Source organism: Mastigoproctus giganteus, chromosome 14 (assembly GCF_048544385.1).
Source record: "Mastigoproctus giganteus isolate SK-2022 chromosome 14, ASM4854438v1, whole genome shotgun sequence".
Taxonomy (NCBI): Eukaryota; Metazoa; Arthropoda; class Arachnida; order Uropygi; family Thelyphonidae; genus Mastigoproctus; species Mastigoproctus giganteus.
In genome coordinates, this window is record NC_143588.1 from 841684 (window position 1) to 865535 (window position 23852).

At 40.6% G+C, this 23852-nt stretch overlaps 1 protein-coding gene across 1 annotated transcript in view; it reads right to left on the bottom strand.

Moving 5' to 3' along the window:
* LOC150074942 (uncharacterized) overlaps positions 1-23852 on the bottom strand; it is a 503230-nt gene that overhangs the window by 459626 nt on the left and 19752 nt on the right. Inside the window, exon 2 of the mRNA XM_090388998.1 lies at positions 5661-5756. Coding sequence (XP_090245124.1) covers positions 5661-5756 — 96 coding nt within the window. The remainder of the gene's footprint in view (positions 1-5660; positions 5757-23852) is intronic.

Consider the following 23852-nt stretch of genomic DNA (forward strand, 5'->3'; position numbering starts at 1 on the left):
GCACCTTGCTCTCCAGGCTGCTTCTATTGGAATGAGCAGCATTCCAATAGAAGTACAAGGATCATTTTCTGCCTACTGTTAATCTATTAGTCTGTCATATACTCCCTCCTATTGTGTCTGGGCAGAATTGCAGACACTTTCAAATTTAACCCTAACTCGCAATTTTTTTTCAGCATTTACCGTACCTTGTTAAGTAAAACTACAGATCTCTTACTCATAAGGTCTTTAATGCCAACTATAGAGTGATGAAGCCTAAAACAGGTACAAGTTGATCTGTAATAGTACCACAAATAAGTTCAGGGAGACGAAGTCTGCATGTGAGAAATCATTAGCTAAGACAGCAAAGACTGGGGGCAAGGAATTTTTCATGTATGTGAATACAAGGAAGATTGTTATTATTGTTATTTTTGGTTTTTAGGAGCATTAGCAACTAAGGCCATATTGCTCCGGGATATACGGTGGTCATTCCCTGACCTTTCTGCATCCTCTGTATTTGGTGGTGACGGGCTCGAACCCCGGTCTAATCAAGAAGCGTGTGCTACGCACTGCTGCTCCTTCCCACCTGGCTACAGAGGCACCGATACAAGGAAGAAAAAAAGGTAATCAGATTGGAGGCACTGCATGTATACTTGCATGTACAACAATGCTAGGAGTTTGGTAAATAAATTTGAAGAATTTGAGATGTTGGTCAAAACCCCAAAGGCAGATATTGTTGGGATATAAGAGACTTGGTGTCACACAGATATAAGGAATGTAGAATTGGAATTTGAAGAGTACAATGGACGCCTCCGTAGCTAGGTGGGAAAGAGCAGTAGTGCGTAGCACACGCTTCTTGATTAGACCAGGGTTCGAGCCCGCCACCACCAAATACGGAGGATGCGGAAAGGTCAGGGAATGACCACCGCATATTCACGGAGCAATATGGCCTTAGTTGCTAATGCTCCTAAAAACCAAATAACAAACAAACAAGAAGAGTACAATGTGTACAGGATAGGAAAGGAGGAAGGGTTATGCTATTAGTTAAGAAAGACAAAACTCTTAATCTGATTAGGAAGTGCAGCCAGTTGATATGGGTGGACAGTTCACTGTTGAGTCAGTTTGGTGTGACAAACACTGACCTAATGAGTCAGATGAGTATAACGAACAACTGTACACAGAAATAGAGTGGGCCTGTAAATCAGGGCGCTTCGTTGCCAGGAGCTGCAATGTGTAACACAAGCTTCTTGACCTTTCTGCAATAGAGAATGCAGAAAGGTCAGGGAATGACCACTGCATATCCCCAGAGCAATATGGCCTTAGTTGCTAATGCTCCTAAAAACCAAATAACAACAAGAAAATAACAACAACCAGTAAATCCCATTGTCTTAATAACGGGAGATTTTAATTTCCCAGATATTGACTGGAACTTGTGGATTAATGATTCACACACCAGCAAAGCTTTCTTGGATTTATTGGATTATTGTTTTCTACAGCAGCATGTTTGGGAGGCAACTAGAGGGAATAATATTCTTGATCTGATTATCAGTAGTGATTCTTCATGCATAAGAACCTACAGATAAAGGAGGTAACTAATAGTGGTCTGAGACAGTTTTTAAATTCTATACAGTGGGACCATTTGATGTTACCAACAGCAAATTCTAAATGGAAAGCATTCAAAGAATTAATCTTGGAAGCTATGGGCTTTTCATACCAACTAAGAAATACTGTTTAGGGTTTAAGCCTAAATGGATGTCAGATGAACTAACGAGACACATGGCAGAGAAGAAAAATGCAAGGGATACATATAAATTAACAGATGACACAGAAACCTATGATAGATATAAGCTGGTCTGTAACCAAGTCGTAAAGGACGTTGGGCAGGCAAAAGCAGATTACAAGAAATCTTTGGCAAAGGATACAAAGAAAAACAGCAAAGAGTTCTTTACTTATGTAAATTCTAGAAGGAAGGGGTGAATCAGATTGGTCCACTTGATATCGATGGTTCAACTGTTGATGATCCTGCTCAGGTAGCGAGCAAACTGAATGAGTATTTTGCATCTACATTTACACACAAGGAGTTATTCAGGAAGGGGAATGTTAGAGGTGAATCATTTAGCTCAACTCTGGCAGTGAGCTAAATGATTTTGTAATAACTGAGAGCAAAATGGAGCAGAAACTGTTGAAGGTAAACATAAGAAAGGCACCTGGGTGATGAAATCTATCCAGTTATATTAAAGGAGGCAGAAAAGGAAGTGTGTGTGTGTGTGTGGTATGGATGTTTATTGGCGCATTAGCTGCTATGGCTATAGAAAAGGAAGTAAGCAAACCCTTAGCCATAATTATAACATATGTTGGTAAGATTATTCTTCCTTGGACTCAGGATAGGTACCCATCGACTGGAGATCTGCAAATGTGACCCCAATTCACAAAGGCGCCAACACAAGTAATTACACACCTGTTAGTTTAGCTTCTGTTCCAGGGAAATTAATGGACACATTGGTTAATGAAGCACTGCAGGATCATCTAGACAAGATTTCAGTTATAGCTGGGACACAGCATGGTTTTGTTAAGTGAAAGTCTTGTCTGACCAATTTGATTGGATACTATGATGTGGTCACAAAGGAACTGGATGCATGAAATAACTTTGATATCATATGTTTGGGTCTTGCAAGGGCTTTCGATACTGTTGTACATGGAAGACTGCGGCCAAATTGGAGCAGTGTGGCAATGGAGGGAAATCCCTGCTTTGGATAAAGGGTTGGTTGAGTGCGAGAAGACAGAGTGGTAATAAATAGACATTGCTCTTTGTGGACTAATGTTATTAGTGGCGTCCCCCAGTGTTCAGTGTTGGGTCCATTGTTATTTTTTGTATTTATTAATGATATTGTTGAAGGTATATCAGGCTTAATGTCTAAGTTTGCAAACGATATAAAGGTTGGCAGAGTTGTTAATGACACTAATGACAGTACGCTACTGAACAGGATCCAGAAAGGTTGAGCAGATGGGCTGAGAGGTGGCAACTGAAGTTTAACATTGACAAATGTAAAGTACTGCATATGGGAAACAGTAACCCCAGAGTAACGTATGAACTGTATGGTACTACACTTAGGGTGATAGAGAATGAAAAGGACCTGGGGATAATTGTGCAGTCAGATATGAAATTTTCTGAGCTGTGCAGGCAGTCTGCAAGAGTAGCTCATGGTGACTTGTCAATAATATACAGTAATTTTTCTAGCAGGGATAAGAAGGTGATTATCTCCTTGTATAAGGCAATGATCAGGCCACACCTTGAGTACTGTATATAGGTCTGGAAGCCTCATTTTAGGAAGAGCTGCTGAACGAGAAGAGAAGGGCAACAAGATTAGTGAATGGAAAAAATAGTTGCTCTTACGAAGAAAGGCTTAAGTTACGCAAATTACAGTGTCTGGAGACTAGGCACCTGCGAGGTGATCTGACTGAGGTGTATAATGCCTTGAATGGTTTAAGCCAGCTCACTTCTGATGGGATTCTTCCTCTTGCCCAGATTAATCACCTAAGGGGACATAAATTCAAACTGAGGAAAGACAGTTGTAGAATAGATGTGTGGATATTTGCCTTTAGCCAGTGGGTGGTTGATTTCTGGAACAAACTTTCATCTATCATTGTAGAAGTGGACAGCTTAAATAAATTCAAGGCAGAACTAGACAAACACTTGTTTGGAGCAAATGGATGGGTGAAATGGGAAGGGTTTTTTTTGGCTGATGCTGTATAAGCTTGCTTTCTTGCATTGTATGCATCTACTAATGCTACTGGTTTTAGCACCTTGTGTTCTTTACACTTCCATCTGTTAGCTCTTTCACTCGCATAATTATTTTAACCTTCAGTATATACTTTTGTTTCCTATGTTGCTGCTCAGCACACTTAGCTACATTTGTCACATAACTTTTATAATATAATTAACCACTCACTCCATTTTGTAAGTTACTTTGACTCATTTATCCAAACATATATATAAAAGTGTGTGTGTGCATGTTATTAATGAGGTTTCTATATATGTTTTTTGTATATGTATAACAAATGTGTACACAAAAAAAAATAAAATAAAATATATATATTGGTCGATTTCATTTAAATAAATGTTATGGATTTGTAGGTGTATATATGGTTCAGGCTACCAAGTTAGCGAGTGTAGACTAGCTTTTGCCTGGGGGGGGGGGGGGGGGGGATGCCTAAAAATGATATATAAATGAAATGGTGTTATAAAATAATATGATACTAAATAATGAAAATAACATTAAAATGTTGATAAACAATAAAAATACTAAATACAAAGTAAAGTGAAAATATATTCCCTCACTTGGCCATCAATCTGCTACTTCATCGGGGGCTTTGAGCAGAACGATAGCCAGACTAAAGGAATGTCTCATACCTATCCGTTTCTGTTGTCCCCATATCAGTTTTGCCAGTTATAAATTTTTTGGTGATAATATAAATTTTAAATTGATACGTTTAAATTGATACGTTAAATTTTAAATTAAACTGAATAAATGAGAAAGGTTCTTACTACATTCTTGTACTGTGGTGGTGGTGGTCAGATTGAAAAGGGGGTAAATTTCCGCCTTCAGGTTGTTTTATAGTTTTTATATGTTGGTAAGATTATACTGTGCAGTCATGTCTTTTGTATACAGTGGTGTGATGGAGAAATTGCTATAGGCAATATCTCGTGTCAATGCGAGTGCTTTAGTATCACATTATTTAGTATCATATTATTTTATAACACCATTTCATTTATATATCGTTTATAGGCCCCCCCCCCCAGGCAAAAGCTAGTCTACACTCGCTAACTTGGTAGCCTGAACCATATACATCTAAATGCCTACAAATCCATAATTTATTTAAATAAAATCGACCAATATAATGTCATGCACGTATAATGTCTAATTGCCCTATGTACAATAGCATTGACGCCGCACAACAGACAAACTCCTAATAACGTAAACCTGACCAAATATTAACATCATAAACTTCTAGAAGAACACAATATATATATATATATTATGAGGCCTCCATAACCAAGTGGTCAAGAGCAGGAGTGCAATAGCATATGCTCTTTGAGTAGACTGAGGTTCAAGCTGCTGATTGCTATATACGATCAATCTTCCAACCAGGGCCAGACCAGAGTGGCAGATTTAGTCCATTTCCTCAACATGACTTGTTCAGGCTTCCATCCTGCCCTGCAGTGAATTGACAATGGTTGCAGATTTATATATAGTATATGGAGACATGCATTGTGTCTTATGTATATAGTATATAAATATATACCATACTACAAATAATAACAATTATCATGGCACCTTAGAATCTCTTAAAAAAAGATTAAGATAGGCCTGACTTAGCCAAGTGGTCAGAGCAAGTAGCATACACTCTTTGAGTAGACTAGAGTTCAAGCCCATGACTACTAAATACAATTAACATTTGTATTGACGATTTATTGAAAACTCCACTGAATTGGTGGTTATGCCGAGTATAAACAAGAATATGTTTATAGTAACTTTTTTTTTCTTATTTTTAGCTGTAGAATATTCTCCTATATTTGTTCTGTGCAATTCTGAAACGTCCCATATAGATACAAAAAAAAAAAAAATAAATAAATAAAATAAATATATATATATACTGCATATATATTAAAGTACAGTACTTACAACATTATCTTTGCTATCTGCATTGGTATGTATATTAGTTAGTGCTGGTGCTGTGCTGCAAGAGTTAACGTCATCAAATTCAACTAAGATTCCATGCTATGTGAAACAAAGGAGAGATAAAAAATAACATGTTAGGGTAAATTTAAAAGTAAAATAATGAAACTGCTTTAATCGCAAACAAATACAGACAACATAAAGTTAAAAGGCAATAACTTCTATTTGGCACAATATGATGTTATTGTTGTTATTTGGTTTTTAGGAGCATTAGCAACTAAGCCCATATTGCTCTGGGGATATGCGGTGGTCATTCCCTGACCTTTCCGCATCCTCCGTATTTGGTGGTTACTGGCTCGAACCCCGGGCTAATCAAGAAGCGTGTGCTATGCACTGCTGCTCCTGCCCACCTGGCTACGGAGGCACAAGCACAATATGACTGTACATGTATGCTTCAACTACTGCTATGAATATAAGTAGTGAAAAATTATGCAAGGATGCAAGTGGCCAATGATGTTTATAAGCTCAGATAACATCAGCCAAAAAAAAAAAAAATCGCGTGTGTACCCTGTATGCACGAAAGATGTTTTATGTGTAAACATCTTTTGACAACACCTACTAGATTGCGAATACCAAGAACAGAAATCACGAACAATGTAATTTATGCTCACGCCCGCTGCATATTCTACCGAATCAATGTTAGTGATAAACAGGATACACACGCCCGATACTTACTCTACCAAATTTGTATTGTTACAATCATGTTATCTATCATGCTTTGTCACAAATTACACATGCAACGCTAACGAGATCTCCAAGAAATGACAGTACCCATGCATAATATCCATGACAATATCCATGCAATTTGAATTTAGATAGAGATTTTGTAGGCTCAAACTGATGGAAGTGCTGTGGCTCAGGGGAGAACTGAGGGGGCAGTTGTGCTCTGAATCAGTCCATTGAAATGCACTGCTTGTTTGATGTTTGTGGACAATCAGGAACGGGACATGATATTGCCAAGAAGAATGTCTTTGTGTGTGCGCAATGTAAGGAGTGTGAGGAAATCAGGCGCTAACTCAGCACTGTTATAGTCTTATATGAGAGTTTGAAGGACGGGGTGGATGCCCTCGAAGGATTTAAATTGAGGGGCTCATCAAGCTCTCAGATGCCCACATCAATCCACAGTTTGCACTTCAACATCAAGCAAAACAGCAGCAAACCCCAAGGAAGAATGCGGTGGTCCCAAAGGAAGTAGTTGTTGCAGGTGACTCTATTGTCGGGGGGAATATATTGTTCAAAAATGATAGATGGAACAGGACCAGGGTATGTCTGACAGGTGGCAAAGGTTGATGACGTTGTAGAGCAGATAACATCTTTTAAGGGCACAAAAAGTGATATTGTTGTACCCATTGGCACCAATGATATTAAGAGTAGGAGACCGGCGGAATTACTCAACAAGTACAAGTCAACGCTGAAAAAAAAAAGCCGTGAGTTATGGTTGAATTTGAAAGTGTCTGCAATTCTGCCCAGACACGACAGGAGGGAGCATATGATGATTGACTTGTTGATCAATTCAGCCCTGGAGTGATTGTGCAAGGTTCAAAGGGTAGAATTTTTCTCAGCCTGGTCTGTGCTTATTAACAGGAGAAACTGCTTCTACAGGGATGGGATACACTTTAGCAAAGGCACATGATGCAAGAAAGCAAGCTTATATTTATATAGCATCATCCACAAAAAAAAAAAAAACCTTATTTCACCCATCTAATCGCTCCAAATGTTTGTAAAGTTCTGCCTTGAATCTATTTAAGCTATCAACTTCTACAACGACAGATGGAAGTTTGTTCCACCAATCAACCACCCGCTGGCTAAAGCCAAACTTCCGCACATCTATCCTACCACCGTCTTTCCTCTGAGCAAGAGGAAGAATCCAATTCCCATCTGCAATGAGCATGCTCAAACTAATCAAGGCTTTATACACCTCAAGACACTGTAATTAGCAAAACTTAAGCCTTTCTTCATAAGAGCAACCCTTTATTCCCTTCACCAATCTTGTTGTCCTTCTCTGTACTTGTTCAAACAGCTCTACATTATTCTTAAAATGAGGCCTCCAGACCTGTATACAGTACTCAAGGTGTGGCCTGACCATTGCCTTATATAAGGGGATAATCATCTCCTTATCCCTGCTAGAAAAATTCCTGTATATCATTGACAAGACACCATGAGCTACTCTTGCAGCTCGTCTGATTGCTCAGAAAACTTCATATCTGCCTGCACAATCACCCCCAGGTCCTTTTCATTCTCTACCACTGTCTACCACTTAAATAGAAAGGGTGTAAAAATATTTGCTGATGCTATCCAGGCAGAGTTAGGTGGGTCGGAAAACTGCTAGCTTGGGGGGTTACACAGACTAAAAGGTTAACAGTGGCCACAGGCAGAGGTAAAAGTGATTCTTATACTACTTCTATTACAATGAGCAGCAGCCTGGAAAGGAAGGTAATGGAGATTTTCAGGACTGCTGGGAGTCATAGTGGAACAAGTAAATACATGGGCTGCGTTAGGTTAACTAGGAAATAGGAACAGGTGCATGTATACTTGCACATACACCAATTCTAGGAGTATAGTTAATAAATTCGATAAGCTTGAAGTGCTACTCAAGACATCAAAGGTAGCTATTGTTGGGATATCAGAGATGTGGTGTCACACAGACATAAGCAGTGCAGAAATGGAATTTGGGGAGTACAATGTGTACAGAAAGGATAGACAGGACAGAAAGGGAGGAAGGGTTATGCTGTTAGTTAAGAAACCCATAAAATCTAAGGAATTGTGTCCAATTGATGTTGGTGGACAATGCAATGTTGAGTCTGTTTGGTGTGACAAACACTGGGAAAGGAAAAATGAGAGTAGGTGTGTGTTATGGGTCAAATGAATCTCATGAGTATAATGAGCACTTGTGCAGAGAAATAGAGTGGGCCAGTAAATCAGAGTATCTCATAATGGATGATTTTAATTTCCCAGAGACTGACTGGAATTTGTGGGTTGGTCACTCACACAGTAGCAAGATTTTGTGAATTTATTGGATGATTGTTTTCTACAGCAGCATGTTCGGGAGACAACTGGAGGGAGTAAAACACTTGATCTGATTATCAGTAGTTATTCTTCATATATCAAGAATCTGTATATAAAGGAACCACTTTTTTTTCTTTTTTTTTGGTAGTTGTTGGCGCATCGGCTTCTGTGGCCATATTGCACCTCCCAAGGTTTTTGCAGTACTTTGATCCAAGCCCGAGGCGGGAATCGAACCCGCGACCTTTGGGTTACCGGGCAGGTACTTTACCCACTCGGCTAGCCCGGTCGGCTAAGGAACCACTACGTGGCAGTATTCACAGTGTGCTGAAGTTAGATTTACTCAAAGAGGTAACTATCATCAAGGGTAGAGGGAAGGGTTTTTGCTTTCATAAAGGTGACTACGGTGGTCTGAGACAGTATTTATATTCTATACAGTGGGACCAACTGATGATTTTACCAACAGCAAATTCAAAATTGGAAGCATTCAAAGAATTAATCTTGGAAACAACTAGGCTTTTTATACCAACAAAGAAATATTGTTCATGATTTAGGTCTAAATGGATGTCAGATGAACTAATTAGACATGTGACAGTGAAGAAAAATGCATGGGATACATATAAATTAACATGTGACACAGAAGTCTATGATAGATATAAGCTAGTCTGTAACTAAGTTACAAAGGAGGTTAGGCAGGCAAAGACAGATTACGAGAAATCTTTGGCAAAGGATGCAAAGAGTTCTTTACTTATGTAAACTCTAGAAGGAAGGGGATGAATCAGATTGGTCCACTTGATATTGATGGTTCAACTGCTGATGTTCCTGCTCAGGTAGCTAACAAACTAAATGAATATTTTGCATATTCATTCACACATGAGGAGTAATTCAGGAAGGAGAATGCCAGAGGTTTATTCAACTCTGGCAGTAAACGAGATAATCTTGTAACAACTGAGAGTAAAGTGGAGGAGAAATTGTTGAAGATAAACATAAGAAAGGCACCTGAGGGGGATGGAATCTTTCCAGTTATATTAAAGGAGGTGGCAAAGGAAATAAGCAAACATTTAGCCCTAATTATGAGAGCTTCCCTGGACTCAGGGGAGGTACCCATGAACTGCAGTTGTGCAAATGTGACCCCAATCCACAAAGGAGGATCAAATGGGGAGACAGGTAATTACAGACCTGTTAGTTTAACTTCTGTTCCAGGGAAATTAATGGAAGCATTGGTTAAAGAAGCATTTAAGGATCATCTAGACACGGCCTCCATAGCCGAGTGGGCAGGAGCGGGAGTGCAGTAGCACACGCTCTTTGAGTAGACCGGGGTTCAAGCCCCTGACTGCTGAATACGGTCGATCTGCCAACCCGCACTGGACCAGCGTGGCAGATTATGGTCCATTTCCCTCAACATGAATTGTTGAGGAGGCTTCCATCCTGCAGTGGGTTGATAATGGCTGCACTTTACTTTTTTTTACTAGACAAGACTTCAGTTATAGCTCGGACACACCATGGGTTTGTTAAGGCGAAGTCCTGTCTGACTAATTTGATTGGATAGTATGATGTAGTCACAAAGGAACTGGATACAAAAAATAACTTTGATATCATCTTAGAAAGGCCTTTGATAGTGTTGTACATGGGAGACTGCTGCACAAATTGGAGCAGTGTGGCATTGGAGGCAAACTGCTGTTATGGATAAAGGGATGGTTGAGCGGGAGAAGAGAGAGAGTGGTAATCAATGGACACTGCTTTTCATGGAGTCCCTCAGAGTTCAGTGTTGGGTCCATTGTTGTTTTCTGTATTTATAAATGATATTGATGATGGTATATCAGGCTTAATGTCCAAGTTTGCGGATGATACAAAAGTTGGCAGGGTTGCTAATGACAGTACACTGCTGCAACAGGATCTATAAAAGTTGAGCAGATGGGCTAAGAAGTGGTAAATGAAGTTTAACGTTGACAAATGTAAAGTACTACATATGGGAAGCAGTAATCCCAGAGCAATGTATCAACTCTGTTGTACCACAATGACAGTGGTATAGAATGAAAAGGATCTGGGGGTAATTTTTTTTTTTTTTTTTTTTATGTAAACCCCAAACACGAAAGGTATTAGAACCTATAGTACTTAGTACCGTGCTTGGAGGTTGAGAAGACGAAAGAAGATATTTGTCGACACTGGACTTGAACTTCTGTAGACTGTAATTTTCAGGAAATATGTATGAAGGAAGGTTGTTCCATAAAACAGCAGTTGAATGAATAAATGAAGAAGATGAAAGGTTGGTTCTGTGAGTTAGAAGCTGAACAGCAAATGGCTGTTGGCTGGTGGCAGCATGTGTTCGGACTGTTTTGAAAGAGAGAGAGAGAGAGAGAGTGGGAATTATAGAAGCCAATTCAGAAGAATAGTGCCCATGGAACTATCTATAGAAGAGGCATGCAGCAGAAACAATACGTCTATGAGACAGCAAGGGAAGCATTGAAAGAATTAATCGTGGAAGCTACTAGACTTTATATACCGATTAAGAAATATCATTCAAGGTTTAGGCCTAAATGGTTATCAAATGAACTAATGAGACTCGTGACAGAGAAGAAAAATGCATGGGATGCATATAAATTATCAGGTGACGCAGAAGCCTGTGGCAGATATAAGCTAGTCTGTAATCAGGTCACAAAGGAGGTTCGGCAGGCGAGGGCGGATTACGAGAAATCTTTGGCAAAAGATGCTAAGAAAAACAGCAAGGATTTCTTTACTTATATAAACTCTAAAAGGAAGGGGATGAATCTGATTGGTCCACTTGACATCGATGGTTCGACTGTTGATGATCCTGCTCAGATAGCAAACAAACTGAATGAGTATTTTGCATCTACATTCACACGTGAGGAATTATTACAATTTGAAAATGGAAGAAGGTTATCAAATTGTAGCAGTGTGCTTAATGATTTTGTAATAACTGAGAGCAAAGTGGAGGAGAAATTGTTGAAGTTAAACATAAGAAAGGCACCTGGGGTGGATGGGATCTATCCAGTTATTTTAAAGGAGGCGGCAAAGCAACTAAGCAAACCCTTAGCCATAATTATGAGAGCATCCTTGGACTCAGGGGAGGTTCCCACGGACTGGAGATGTGCAAATGTGTCCCCAATTCACAAAGGTGGATCGAAGGGTGACACGAGTAATTACAGACCAGTTAGTTTAACTTCTGTTCCGGGTAAAATAATGGAGTCGCTGGTTAAAGATGCATTGCAGGATCATCTAGACAAGACTGCAGCAATAATTCAAACACAGCATGGGTTTGTTAAGGGAAAGTCTTGTCTGACAAATTTGATTGGTTATTATGATGTGGTCACAAAGGAACTGGATGCAAAAAATAATTTTGATATCATATACTTGGATTTCAGGAAAGCTTTTGACACTGTTGCGCATGGAAGACTACTGTACAAATTGGAGCAGAATGGTATTAAGGGTAAGTTGCTACAATGGATAAAAGGATGGTTAAGTGGGAGAAGACAGAGGGTGGTAATCAATGGGTGCTGCTCTTCGTGGACTAATGTTATTAGTGGAGTCCCACAGGGTTCGGTGTTGGGTCCACTGTTGTTTTGTGTATTTATCAATGATATTGATGAAGGTATATCAGGCTTAATGTCGAAGTTTGCAGATGACACAAAGGTTGGCAGGGTTGTTAATGACAGTAATGGCAGTGTGCTACTGCAACAGGATCTAGATAATTTGGGCAGATGGGCTAAGAAGTGGCAACTGAAGTTCAACCTTGACAAATGCAAAGTACTGTATATGGGTAGAAGTAACCCCAGAGAAATGTACCAACTGTGTGGTACTACACTTAAGGTGGTAGAAAATGAAAAAGACCTGGGAGTAATTGTGCAGTCAGATATGAAGTTTTCTGAGCAGTGCAGACAGGCTGCTAGGGCGGGTCATGGGGTTTTGTCAATGATATATAGGAATTTTGCTAGCAGGGAAAAGGAGGTGATTGTCCCTCTGTATAAGGCAATGGTCAGGCCACGCCTTGAGTACTGCGTACAGGTCTGGAGGCCTCATTTTAGGAAGGATGTATATTTGCTTGAGCGTGTACAGAGAAGAGCAACACGATTGGTGAGGGGAATGAAGGGATTCTCTTACGAAGAGAGGCATAAGTTCTGCAAATTGCAGTGGCTGGAGACTAGGCACCTGCGCGGTGATCTGACTGAGGTCTATAAGGCCTTGAATGGGTTGAGCACGCTGAATTCTGATGGGATCCTTCCACTTGTTCAGATTACGAACCTACGGGGACATAAGTTCAAATTAAGAAAGGACAGATGTAGAATAGATGTGCGGAAATTTGCCTTTAGCCAGCGGGTGGTTAATTGCTAGAACAGACTTCCATCTGTCGTTGTAGAGGTTGATAGGTTGAATAAATTTAAGTAGGAACTGGACAGGCATTTGGAGGGAATGGTGTGATTTTTTTTTTTTTTTTTTTTTTGGCTGATGCTGCATAAGCTCCTACACTTGCTTTCTTGCATCATGTACCACTACTACTACTACTACTCTGTTAGAGATGAATCATTAATTACACTGACCGCCCTCTTCTGAATGGAATCAAGAAGCCTGAGAGAGGTTTCAGGGGCACTGCCCCAGATGTGGGAACAATATTCCATGGCAGGGAGCATTTGCGATTTATACAGAGTGAGCAGCTGTTTGGAAGAAAGGTAACGCCGAGAGCGAAAGAGAAAACCAAGTTTTTTAGATGCAGAGGAAGCAATATTTGTAATGTGTTTGTGCCAAGAGAGATTAGAAGTCAGGGTAATCCCCAAAAGAGATATATCATTTTGCCTAGAAATCGGAGTGTCACTAAAGATAAGAATAGGAGCAGGAGAATCCATTTAGCGAGATATAAGACAAGACTGAGTTTTAGAAGGATTGAAATCAACTTGGTTGTCTTTGCCCCACTGGAGAACTACCCGAAGATCGGCATTTAAGGAATTGGTAGCAGATTTTCGAGAAGTTGAAGCTGATTGAGCAGGGCAAGGTTTCTCAAAACGGAAAGTTGAATGCAATGTGCTATCATCTGCAAAACTATGGATAGGATTTACAGTCAATGGAAGAAGGTCATTAATATACAAGAGGAAAAGAGTGGGGGGAAAGAATTGAACCTTGGGGAACCCCGATATTAGTGGAGAAGTTAGAAGGCAGTGAGCCCTCTACCATCACCCTCAGTGAGTGATCAGAGAGAAAACTGGTAACCAATTACTAAAAACAGTTGGCAAACCATAAGATGGAAACTTGTTTAGAAGACCTTTATGCCAAACACAATCGAAAGCCTTTGAGATGTCAAGAGCAAATACTTGTGTTTCACCAAACCTTTCCATTGAATTAGTCCATAAATGGGTAACATAAGCCAGAATATCATCAGTGGATCGACACTGACGGAATCCATACCGGCGATCGTTGATCAGACGGAAGGTTTCTAGGTAGTTTAAGAGTTGGAAGTTAGTTTATTACTTTAGAAAGAGTAAATGTAAATTGCAATGGGACGATAATTGGATGGGAGGGATTTGTCACCCTTTTTAGGAACTGGCTGGATATGAGCAAATTTCCAAGCAGAAGGAAAAACACCTTTGGAACAAGGAAGTGAAAAAAGGCAGCAAAGAAAAGGAGTAAGTTCAGGAGCACAGGTTTTGAGAACAAGTGGAGAAATACCATCAGGAAATGGAGCTTTCTTAGCATCAAGAAATCCTTCTGACATCCTTTTGACAGAAGACCACAGGAGGCATTGAATGGAGCGTATTGGGAGTGGTGGAAGGTGTTTTACCAAGATCATTAATACATGAGTTGGAAGAAAAATGGGATGCTAGCAGGTCAGCTTTATCCTTGGCTGAAGTCACAACAGAAGCACCTGGTTTGGACAGAGGTGGGAGCAGAGAGGGCAAACGTTGCGGCCAATAGCTCTGGCAAGAGACCAAAATGCTCGGCTACCATTAGGGAAAAAAGCAAGTGTTCTACTCTTAGCCTGTTCAAACTCTAGTTTGGACTGATTAATAACTGCTGCGAGCTTTGGTGTAGGCAGAAGATGAAACTAAAGAATTAGAAACAAGCAAATTACGATATGCAACATTCTTCTCTTGAACTGCCTTAACACATTTATTGGAAAACCAAGGTTTAGACAAAGGACAAGATTTTAAAGTGGAGTGTGGAATAAAGGATTCCATTCCTGCAAGAATAATTTCACTGTCATGATCTGAGCAAACGTTGACTAAGAAGTTTTGAAATAGCAATCCGACCAAGGAAAAGAAGAAAAGAAGTCTCACAGGTCATCCCATTTTGCATTCTTGTAATGCCAAACAACACGACGTTGGGAATAGCCATGAGATAAAGGTTCCATTGGAGAAGAGACAATCACCAAGTTGTGATCTGAAGTGCCTAAAGGACTTCTCACTTCGACCGTGTACTTAGAAGGGTTGTTTGTGAGAAAAAGATCAAGCGTGTTGGCTGTATGATTAGGATTGTCCGGTATTTTTGTAGGTAAATGAACAATATGTGCAAGATCATTAGTAATTGTAAAAGCCTCAGCATCTCGACCAGCTGGGTCGGCATGACTAGAAAACAGAAGCCAGCTGGAGTTGTGAACATTAAAATTACCAAGGAAAATTACCTCACTGTTGGGAAAGTTGGACTGGAGAAAGTCAAGTTGCAAAGAGAGGAAGTCAAAGAGCTCCAAGTGATTAGTGGAGTTGGGAGAACGGTAGAGCTAAAGATGAATTTGACACAATGAGGTAGAGAGATTTTAAGTCAGAGAAGATCAAAGAGAGGAGATTCCAAATTGCCAAGTCTCTGACAGGGAATATCAGAACAGACATATGCACAAGTACCACCTTTGAGGAGAAAGGAATCATATAGCGAATAATTTGGGCATCTGAGATGAGCAGTAGTTGAATCACCCTATAACTGTTAAGTAATTCTGCCGGAGACCGGCATAATTACTTAACAAGTACAGGTCACTGTTGAAAAAAAGCCGTGAATTAGAGTTGAATTTGAAAGTGTCTGCAATTCTGCCCAGACATGACAGCAGGGAGTATATGGGCAGAATTGCAGACACTGCCCAGACACGACAGCAGGGAGTATATGGGCAGAATTGCAGACACTGCCCAGACACGACAGCAGGGACTATATGATGAGAGCCCTGTCGAACAATTCGGCCCTGGAAAGATTGTGCAAGGCTCAAGGGGTAAACTTTTTTTCAGCCTGGTCTGTACTTGCTAACAGGAGAGACTGCTTCTACAGCGATGGGATACACTTAAATAGAAAGGGTGCAAGAATGTTTGCTGATGCTATCGAGACAGTGTTAGGTCGGTCGGAAAACTGCTAGATTGGGGGGATACAAGGAATAATAGATTAACAGTAGCCACTGGCAGAGGTGAAAGTGATTCTTGCACTGCTTCTATTGGAATGAGCAGCAGCATATTTCAGAGACTGCTGGGAGTCATTGGGGTACAAGTAAACACATGGGTTGTGTTAGGGTAGCTAACAAAAAAAACAGGTGCATGTATACTTGCGTGTACACCACTGCTAGGAGTTTGGTAAATAAATTTGATGAATTTGAGGTATTGCTCAAAGCATCAAAGGTGGATATTGTTGGGATATCAGAGATGTTGTGTCACACAGATATAAGTAATGCAGAACAGGAATTTGGGGAGTACAACACCTACAGAAAAGATACACAGCATAGGAAGGGAGGAGGGGTTATGCTATTAGTTAAGAAACACATAAAATCCAAGGAAGTGAAGCCAGTTGACATCTCTGGACAGTGCAGTGTCGAGTCAGTTTGGTGTGACATAAGCATTGGGAGATCAAAATTGAGAGTAGGAGTTTGCTATAGGCCTAATCACTCTGATGAGTATAATAAGAAACTGTACAGAGAAATAGAGTGGGCCAGTAAATCAGAGAGTCTTATAATGGGGGATTTTAATTTCCCAGATATTGACTGGAATTTGTGGGTTGGTCACTCACACCCTAGCAAGGCTTTTGTGAATTTATTGATTGATTGTTTTCTAAATCAGCAAGTTCGGGAAGCAACTAGAGGGAGCAATACTCTTGATTTGATTATCAGTAGTGATTCTTCATGCAAAGAATCTGCAGATACAGGAACACACTAGGTGGCAGTGATCACAGTGTGCTGAAGTGGGATTTACTCAAGGAGGTAACTACCATCAGGGGTAAAAGGAAGGGGTATCGCTTTCATAATGGCGACTACGATGGTCTGAGACGGCATTTAAATTCTATACAGTGGGACCAACTGATGTTACCTACAGCAAACTCAAAATGGAAAGCATTCAAAGAACTTATCTTGGAAGCTACTAGGCTTTACATACCAACTAAGAAATATTGTTCAAGGTTCAGGCCTAAATGGATGTCAGATTAACTAATGAGACATATGGCAGGGAAGAAAAATGCATGGGATACATATAAATTAACATGTGACACAGAAGCTTATGATAGATATAAGTTGATCTGTAACAAAGTTACAAAGGAGGTTAGGCAGGCGAAGGCAGATTACGAGAAATCTTTGATAAGAGATGCAAAGAAAAACAAACAGCAAGGAGTTCTTTACTTATGTAAACTCTAGAAGGAAGGGAATGAATCAGATTGGTCCACTTGATATCGATGGTTCAACTGTTCATGATCCTGCTCAGGTAGCTAACAAACTCAATCAATATTTTGCATCTACATTCACGCATGAGGAGTTATTCAGGAAGGGGAATGCCAAAATTGAAGTAGACACTGGCAGTGAGCTTGATGATCTTGTAATAACTGAGAGTAAAGTGGAGGAGAAATTGTTGAAGATAAATACAAGAAAGGCACCTGGTGTGGATGGGATCTATCCAGTTATATTCAAGGAGGCAGCAAAGGAAGTAAGGAAACCCTTATCCATAATTATGCCAGCTTCCTTGGACTCAGGGGAAGTACCCACAGACTGGAGATGTGCAAATGTAACCCCAATTCACAAAGGAGGATCAAAGGCTGACACAAGTAATTATAGACCTGCGAGTTTTTTTGTTTTTTTTTTATGAAAACCCCAAACACAAAAGGTATCAAAACCTATAGTACTTAGTACCATGCATGGGTTGAAGGAGAAGTATGGGGAGAGGGGGATGCTGTTCCAGGAAAATTAATGGAAGCACTGGTTAAAGAAGCACTGCACGATCATTTTGACAAGACTTCAGATTAGCTGGGAAACAGCATGGTTTTGTTAAGGGGAAGTCATGCCTGACCAATTTGATTGGATACTATGATGCAGTCACAAAAGAATTAGATGCAGGGAATAACTTTGATATTATATATTTGGATCTTAGAAAGGCTTTTGATACTGTTGCACATGGAAGACTGCTGCACAAATTGGAGCAGTGTGGCATTGGTGGCAAACTGTTGCTATGGATAAAGGGATGGTTGAGTGGCAGAAGACAGAGATTGGTAGTTAATGGACACTGCTCATCATGGAGTAAATGTTATTAGTGGAGTCCCTCAGGGTTCAGTGTTGGGTCCATTGTTGTTTTCTGTATTTATAAATAATATTGTTGATGGCATATCAATGTCCAAGTTTGCAGACGATACAAAGGTTGGCAGGGTTGTTAAGGACGCTACTGACACTATGCTGCTGCAACAGGATCTGGAAAGGTTGAGGAGATGGGCTGAATGGTGGCAAATGAAGTTTAACATTGACAAATGTAAAGTACTACATATGGGAAACAGCAACCTCAGAGCAACGTATCAACTCTGTGGTACTACACTGACGGTGGTACGGATTGAGAAGGACCTGGGGGTAATTGTGCAGGCAAATATGAAGTTCTCTGAGCAGTGCAGACAGACTGCAAGAATAGCTCATGGTGTGTTATCAATGATATACAGGAATTTTTCTAGCAGGGGTAGGGAGGTGATTATTCCCTTGTATAAGGCAATGGTCAGGCCGCACCTTGAGTACTGTATACAGATCTCGAGGCCTCATTTCAAGAAAGATGTAGAGCTGCTGGAACGAGTACAGAGAAGGGCAACAAGGTTAGTGAACGGAACGAAGGGTTGCTCTTATGAAGAAAGGCTTAAGTTTTGCAAATTTCAGTGTCTGGAGACTAGGCAATGGCGAGGTGATCTGATAGTGGTGTACAAAGCTTTGAATGGTTTGAGCATGCTCAATGCTGATGGGATACTGCCTCTTGCTCAGAATAATCACCTGAGAGGGCATAAATTCAAATTGAGGAAAGACAGATGTAGGAGAGATGTGCGGAAATTTGCCTTTAGCCAGCGGGCAGTTGGTTGGTGGAACAGACTTCCATCCCTTGTTGTGGAAGTTGATAGCCTAAATAAATTTAAGGCTCAGCTGGACAGGTATTTCGAATGAACGGAGGAGTGAAGTGGAAGGGTTTTTTTTTTTTTTTTTTGGCTGATGCTGCATAAGCTTGCTTTCTTGCATCATATGCCTCTACTAATGCTAATGCTAACTGAGATTCTGTCAGAAAAAGTACATGGGGTTTGGCAGACTGCAAGTGGAAATAGACATCGTTGAGATTAGAATTGAGACCACATATATTTGTGAAATGAATCAGGGAGTGCTTGGGAGGTTTAGATCTTTTTGCAGATAAGCTTGCTCTATTAGTTTGAGAACTCATGGTGTATTCAATAGTAAGAAAAAGTGGGTGGGACATGCTGTATGAAGTAATGAAATTTTTGGATATGGCGTACACATGGTAAGAATATACCAAGATCCTTGACATAATGTGGCCTCGACAATGCTCCCCGCATACACACTACTCGGACTCCCTCTAGTCTCTATCTGGCAGAGTAGAGATAGCAAGATTATACACTAGCTGATCCAGAAGCCTCCTAGAGAGTTACCAATAGGTTCGGTCAGGTGTACTAACTAGTGGCAGGCCTGCGAACACCGTTTTAGAGCTGTATCCTCAAAATGTAAGGAATATTGGATCTCGCCACGATGTTCATCATAACCTCAAAAGTCATAAATCATACTCATTATGGTAGAGATAGGGAAGGATTGACCGGAACTTAGCTCTAGAGCCTAAACATGGGTTCCACCACTTCAAGCCTCCAATAAGCAAAGTGGTGGTATTGCACCGGTTTATGAGAGTAATCTGCCACCTAGTACTGCCTGGTAACATAGAGGGGCGGCATTCCTCCATGTGGTGTGGGTGCCACACCTGGACCCCTGCTTACGTTGGTTCACACCTGGGTGGTCACCCACCATGTACTTGTGCATGGAGGTTATACCCTGGATTACTAACAGTCCCACTATCGTGAAGATGCAAGCAGAGGGTTTAGCTGTCACAGACCGTCCAGACTTTGCCAAAATTGGGTCCACTTGACTTGAGTGACACTCGAATATCAGTTCCATCAGCATTTTAGACTCCCAGGTAGCAAGTACAGCTTGTCTGGCATATCTGAGAGAATGTCTATGACAACCTCAAGGACCAATTGTGCAGGCAGATATGAAGTTTTCTGAGCAAGAGTAGCTCATTTCTGCAAGAGTAGCTCATGGTGTCCTGTCAATGATATACAGAAATTTTTCTAGCAGGGATAAGGAGGTGATTATCCCCTTGTATAAGGCTATGGTCAGGCCACACCTTGAGTACTGTATACAGGTCTGGAGGCCTCATTTTAAGAAGGATGTAGAGCTGTTGAAACGAGTACAGAGAAGGACAACAAGATTAGTGAACCGAACAGAGGGTTGCTCTTACGAAGAAAGGTTTAAGTTTTGCAAATTACAGTGTCTGAAGACTAGGCACCTGCGAGGTGATATGATTGAGGTGTATAAAGCCTTGAATGGTTTGAGTATGCTCAATCCTAATGGGATTCTTCCACCTGCTCAGAATAATCGCCTGAGAGGGCATAAATTCAAATTGAGGAAAGACTGTTGTAGGACAGATGTGTGGAAGTTTGCCTTTAGCCAGTGGGTGGTTGATTGCTGGTGCATGGGCCTGCCCCACTGAAACCTGGGGTCACCTTTTCTATTGGCCCCATACTTCTGCCTTTCTCCCCCATTCTTTACTCTCCCTGCCCTCTCCATCTGTACGCTAGCGAAAATCCCACACACCTAAATTTAAGCATGTCAAATCACCTTTCGCCCATAATTTGGCCTTTTCAAACTCAAGCGACACCACCATCATGCAATTGATTAGTTAATTTTTTTTTTTTTATAGGTCCTAGCCGCCGAAATCTCAGGAAACTACGTGGCAGGACCTGCCAGAGTAAACGAGTCTACTGGGTTCCTGGTCTGCCTCCACGGGGCGAAAGTGGAGCAACTTTGGGCCTCAGCAGGGGTCCAGCAGCTAAACAACCAGATGAACAACAGTACACGACATCACACAGATACAAAGCCCACACACTTTTAAATCTCTGGCATTTCCCAGTGAACTGGTACACCCACAATGAAAGCAACGCGGAGATGGGGGAAACCCCTGGTGCCGTTAGACATCAATACACTTTCACTCCCTCCTATCTTGTACAGGAAGAATTGCAGACACTTTCAAATTTAACCTCAACTCACGACTTTTTTTTCAACGTTGACCTGTACTTGTTAAGTAAGTCTGCAGATTCCCTATTCAATGTCATTAGTTCCAATGTGTACAATATTACCCTTTGTGCAATTAAAAGATGATATCTGCTCTACGTCATCAATGTTCTGGCCCTGACAGACATACCTTGGTCCTATTCCACTTATCCTTTATGCACAATATATTTCCATTCTACTTGACAATAGAGTCACCGACAATGACTAGCTCCTGAGGGACCAGCACATTCTGCCCTGAAGGTTGACACTGTGTTGCCTGATGATCAAGTGCAAGCTCTAGCATTGATTTGGCAGCTGAGAGTTTAATGGGTCCCGCAATTTAAGTCCTTCGAGGACATCTACCCTGTCCTTCAAGCTCTCATAAAAGCCCATAAAAATGTTGAGTTGGCGCCTAACTTCTTCACACTGCTTACGTTGAGCACACATAAAGACATCCTCCTTGGCAACATCATGTAAAGTCCCAAAAAGGTCTGCAAACATTTCCCAAGTTGCACATTTCTTTAGACTGTGATGCGTTGGAGAATCGCCCCTTCGGTTCTACCCCGAGCCACAGCACTCCCGCTACTTTGTGCATGTGCATTGTTGTTTTCTGTATTTATTAATGATATTGATGATGGTATATCAGGCTTAACGATACGAAGGTCGGCACAGTTGTTAATGATACTAATGACAGTACGCTGCTGCAACAAGATCTAGAAAATTTGAGCAGATGGGCCGTGAGGTGGCAACTGAAGTTCATCATTGACAAATGTAAAGTACTGCATATGGGAAGCACAGTAACGTATCAATTAACATAATATACCCCAGTAACATAACATACCCCAGAGTAACATATCAACTGTCTGGGAGTACAGTGACAGTGGTTGAGAATGAAAAGGATCTGGAGGTAATTTGCAGGAAGATATGAAGTTTTCTGAGCAGTGCAGACGGTCTGCAAGAGTAGCTCTTGGTGCCTTATCAATGTTATACAGGAATTTTTCTAGCAGCAATAAGGAGGCGATTATCTCCTTGTATAAGTATACAAGGAGATAATTGCCTATAAGAGTACTGTATACAGGTCTGGAAGCCTCATTTTAAGAACTATTTAGAGTTGCTGGAATGAGTACAGAGAAGGGCAACAAGATTAGTGAAAGGAACAAAGGGTGGCTCTTATGAAGAAAGGCTTATATTTTGCAAATTACAGTGTCTGGAGACTAGACACCTGTGAAGTGATCTGATTGAGGTGTATAAAGCCTTGAATGCTTTGAGCATGCTCAATGCTGATGGGATTCTTCCTCTTGCTCAGAATAATCACCTGAGAGGGCATAAATTCAAATTGAGGAAAGATAGATGTAGGATAGATGTGCGGAAATTTGCCTTTAGCCAGTGGGTAGTTGATCGCTGGAACAAACTTCCATCTGTCATTGTAGAAGTTTTACTATTTATACTTTTACTATTTATAAAGCAATGGTCAGGCCATACCTTGAGTACTGTATACAGGTCTGGAGGCCTCATTTCAAGAAAGATATAGAGCTGCTGGAACGAGTACAGAGAAGGGCAACAAGATTAGTGAATGGAACAAAGGGTTGATCTTAGGAAGAAAGGCTTAAGTTTTGCAAATTACAGTGTCTGGAGACTAGGCACCGGCGAGGTGATCTGATAGAGGTGTATAAAGCCTTGAATGGTTTGAACATGCTCAATGCTGATGGGATTCTTCCTCTTGCTCAGAATAATCACCTGAGAGGGCATAAATTCAAATTGATGTAGGATAGATGTGCGAAAATTTGCCTTTAGCCAGTGGGTAATTGGTTGGTGGAATAGACTTCCAACCCTTGTTGTGGAAGTTGATAGCCTTAATAAATTTAAGGCTCAGCTGGACAGGTATTTCGAACGAACGGAGGGGTGAAGTTGCTGTTTTTTTTGGTTTTTTTTGGCTGATGCTGCATAAGCTTGCTTTCTTGCATCATATGCCTCTACTAATGCTAAAGTTGACAGCTTAAATAGATTCGAGGCAGAACTAGAGAAACATTTGGAGCGAGTGGATGGGTGAAATAAAAAGAGGTTTTTTTTTTTGGCTGATGCTATATATGCTTGCTTTCTTGCATCACGTGCCTTTACTAATGCTAAACATTGCTTTGCTGCTGTACTCTGGTGAGTATGGGCACACCCAGCATCCTAAGCAAAATATCATCATTCTTTTCTTTCTTGATGATTCTCTTGTACTTCAGACACACACACACTCTCTCTCTCTCTCTCTCTCTCTCTCTCTCTCTCTCTCTCTCTCTCTCTCTCTCTCTCTCTCTCTCTCTCTCGGTAATTCAGAAATTTCTTTTTTGGCTGGTGCAGCATAAGCCTCACCATAAGCCTCCATAAACCTCACATAAGCCTCCTTGCACCATACGGCTAATGATAATAATAATAATAATCATAGTCTGGGGTATGATTTCCATTTAAATGCGATTCAATTAATTAACAATGAAAATTAATAGGGTTAATAATTTTAATTGATTAATTTACTATACTATACAATACTATACTAAGCTAATGCAGTAATACATATTCCGCTATATAGTTATACATTAAACCTTATCTTTCAAATTTGAGAT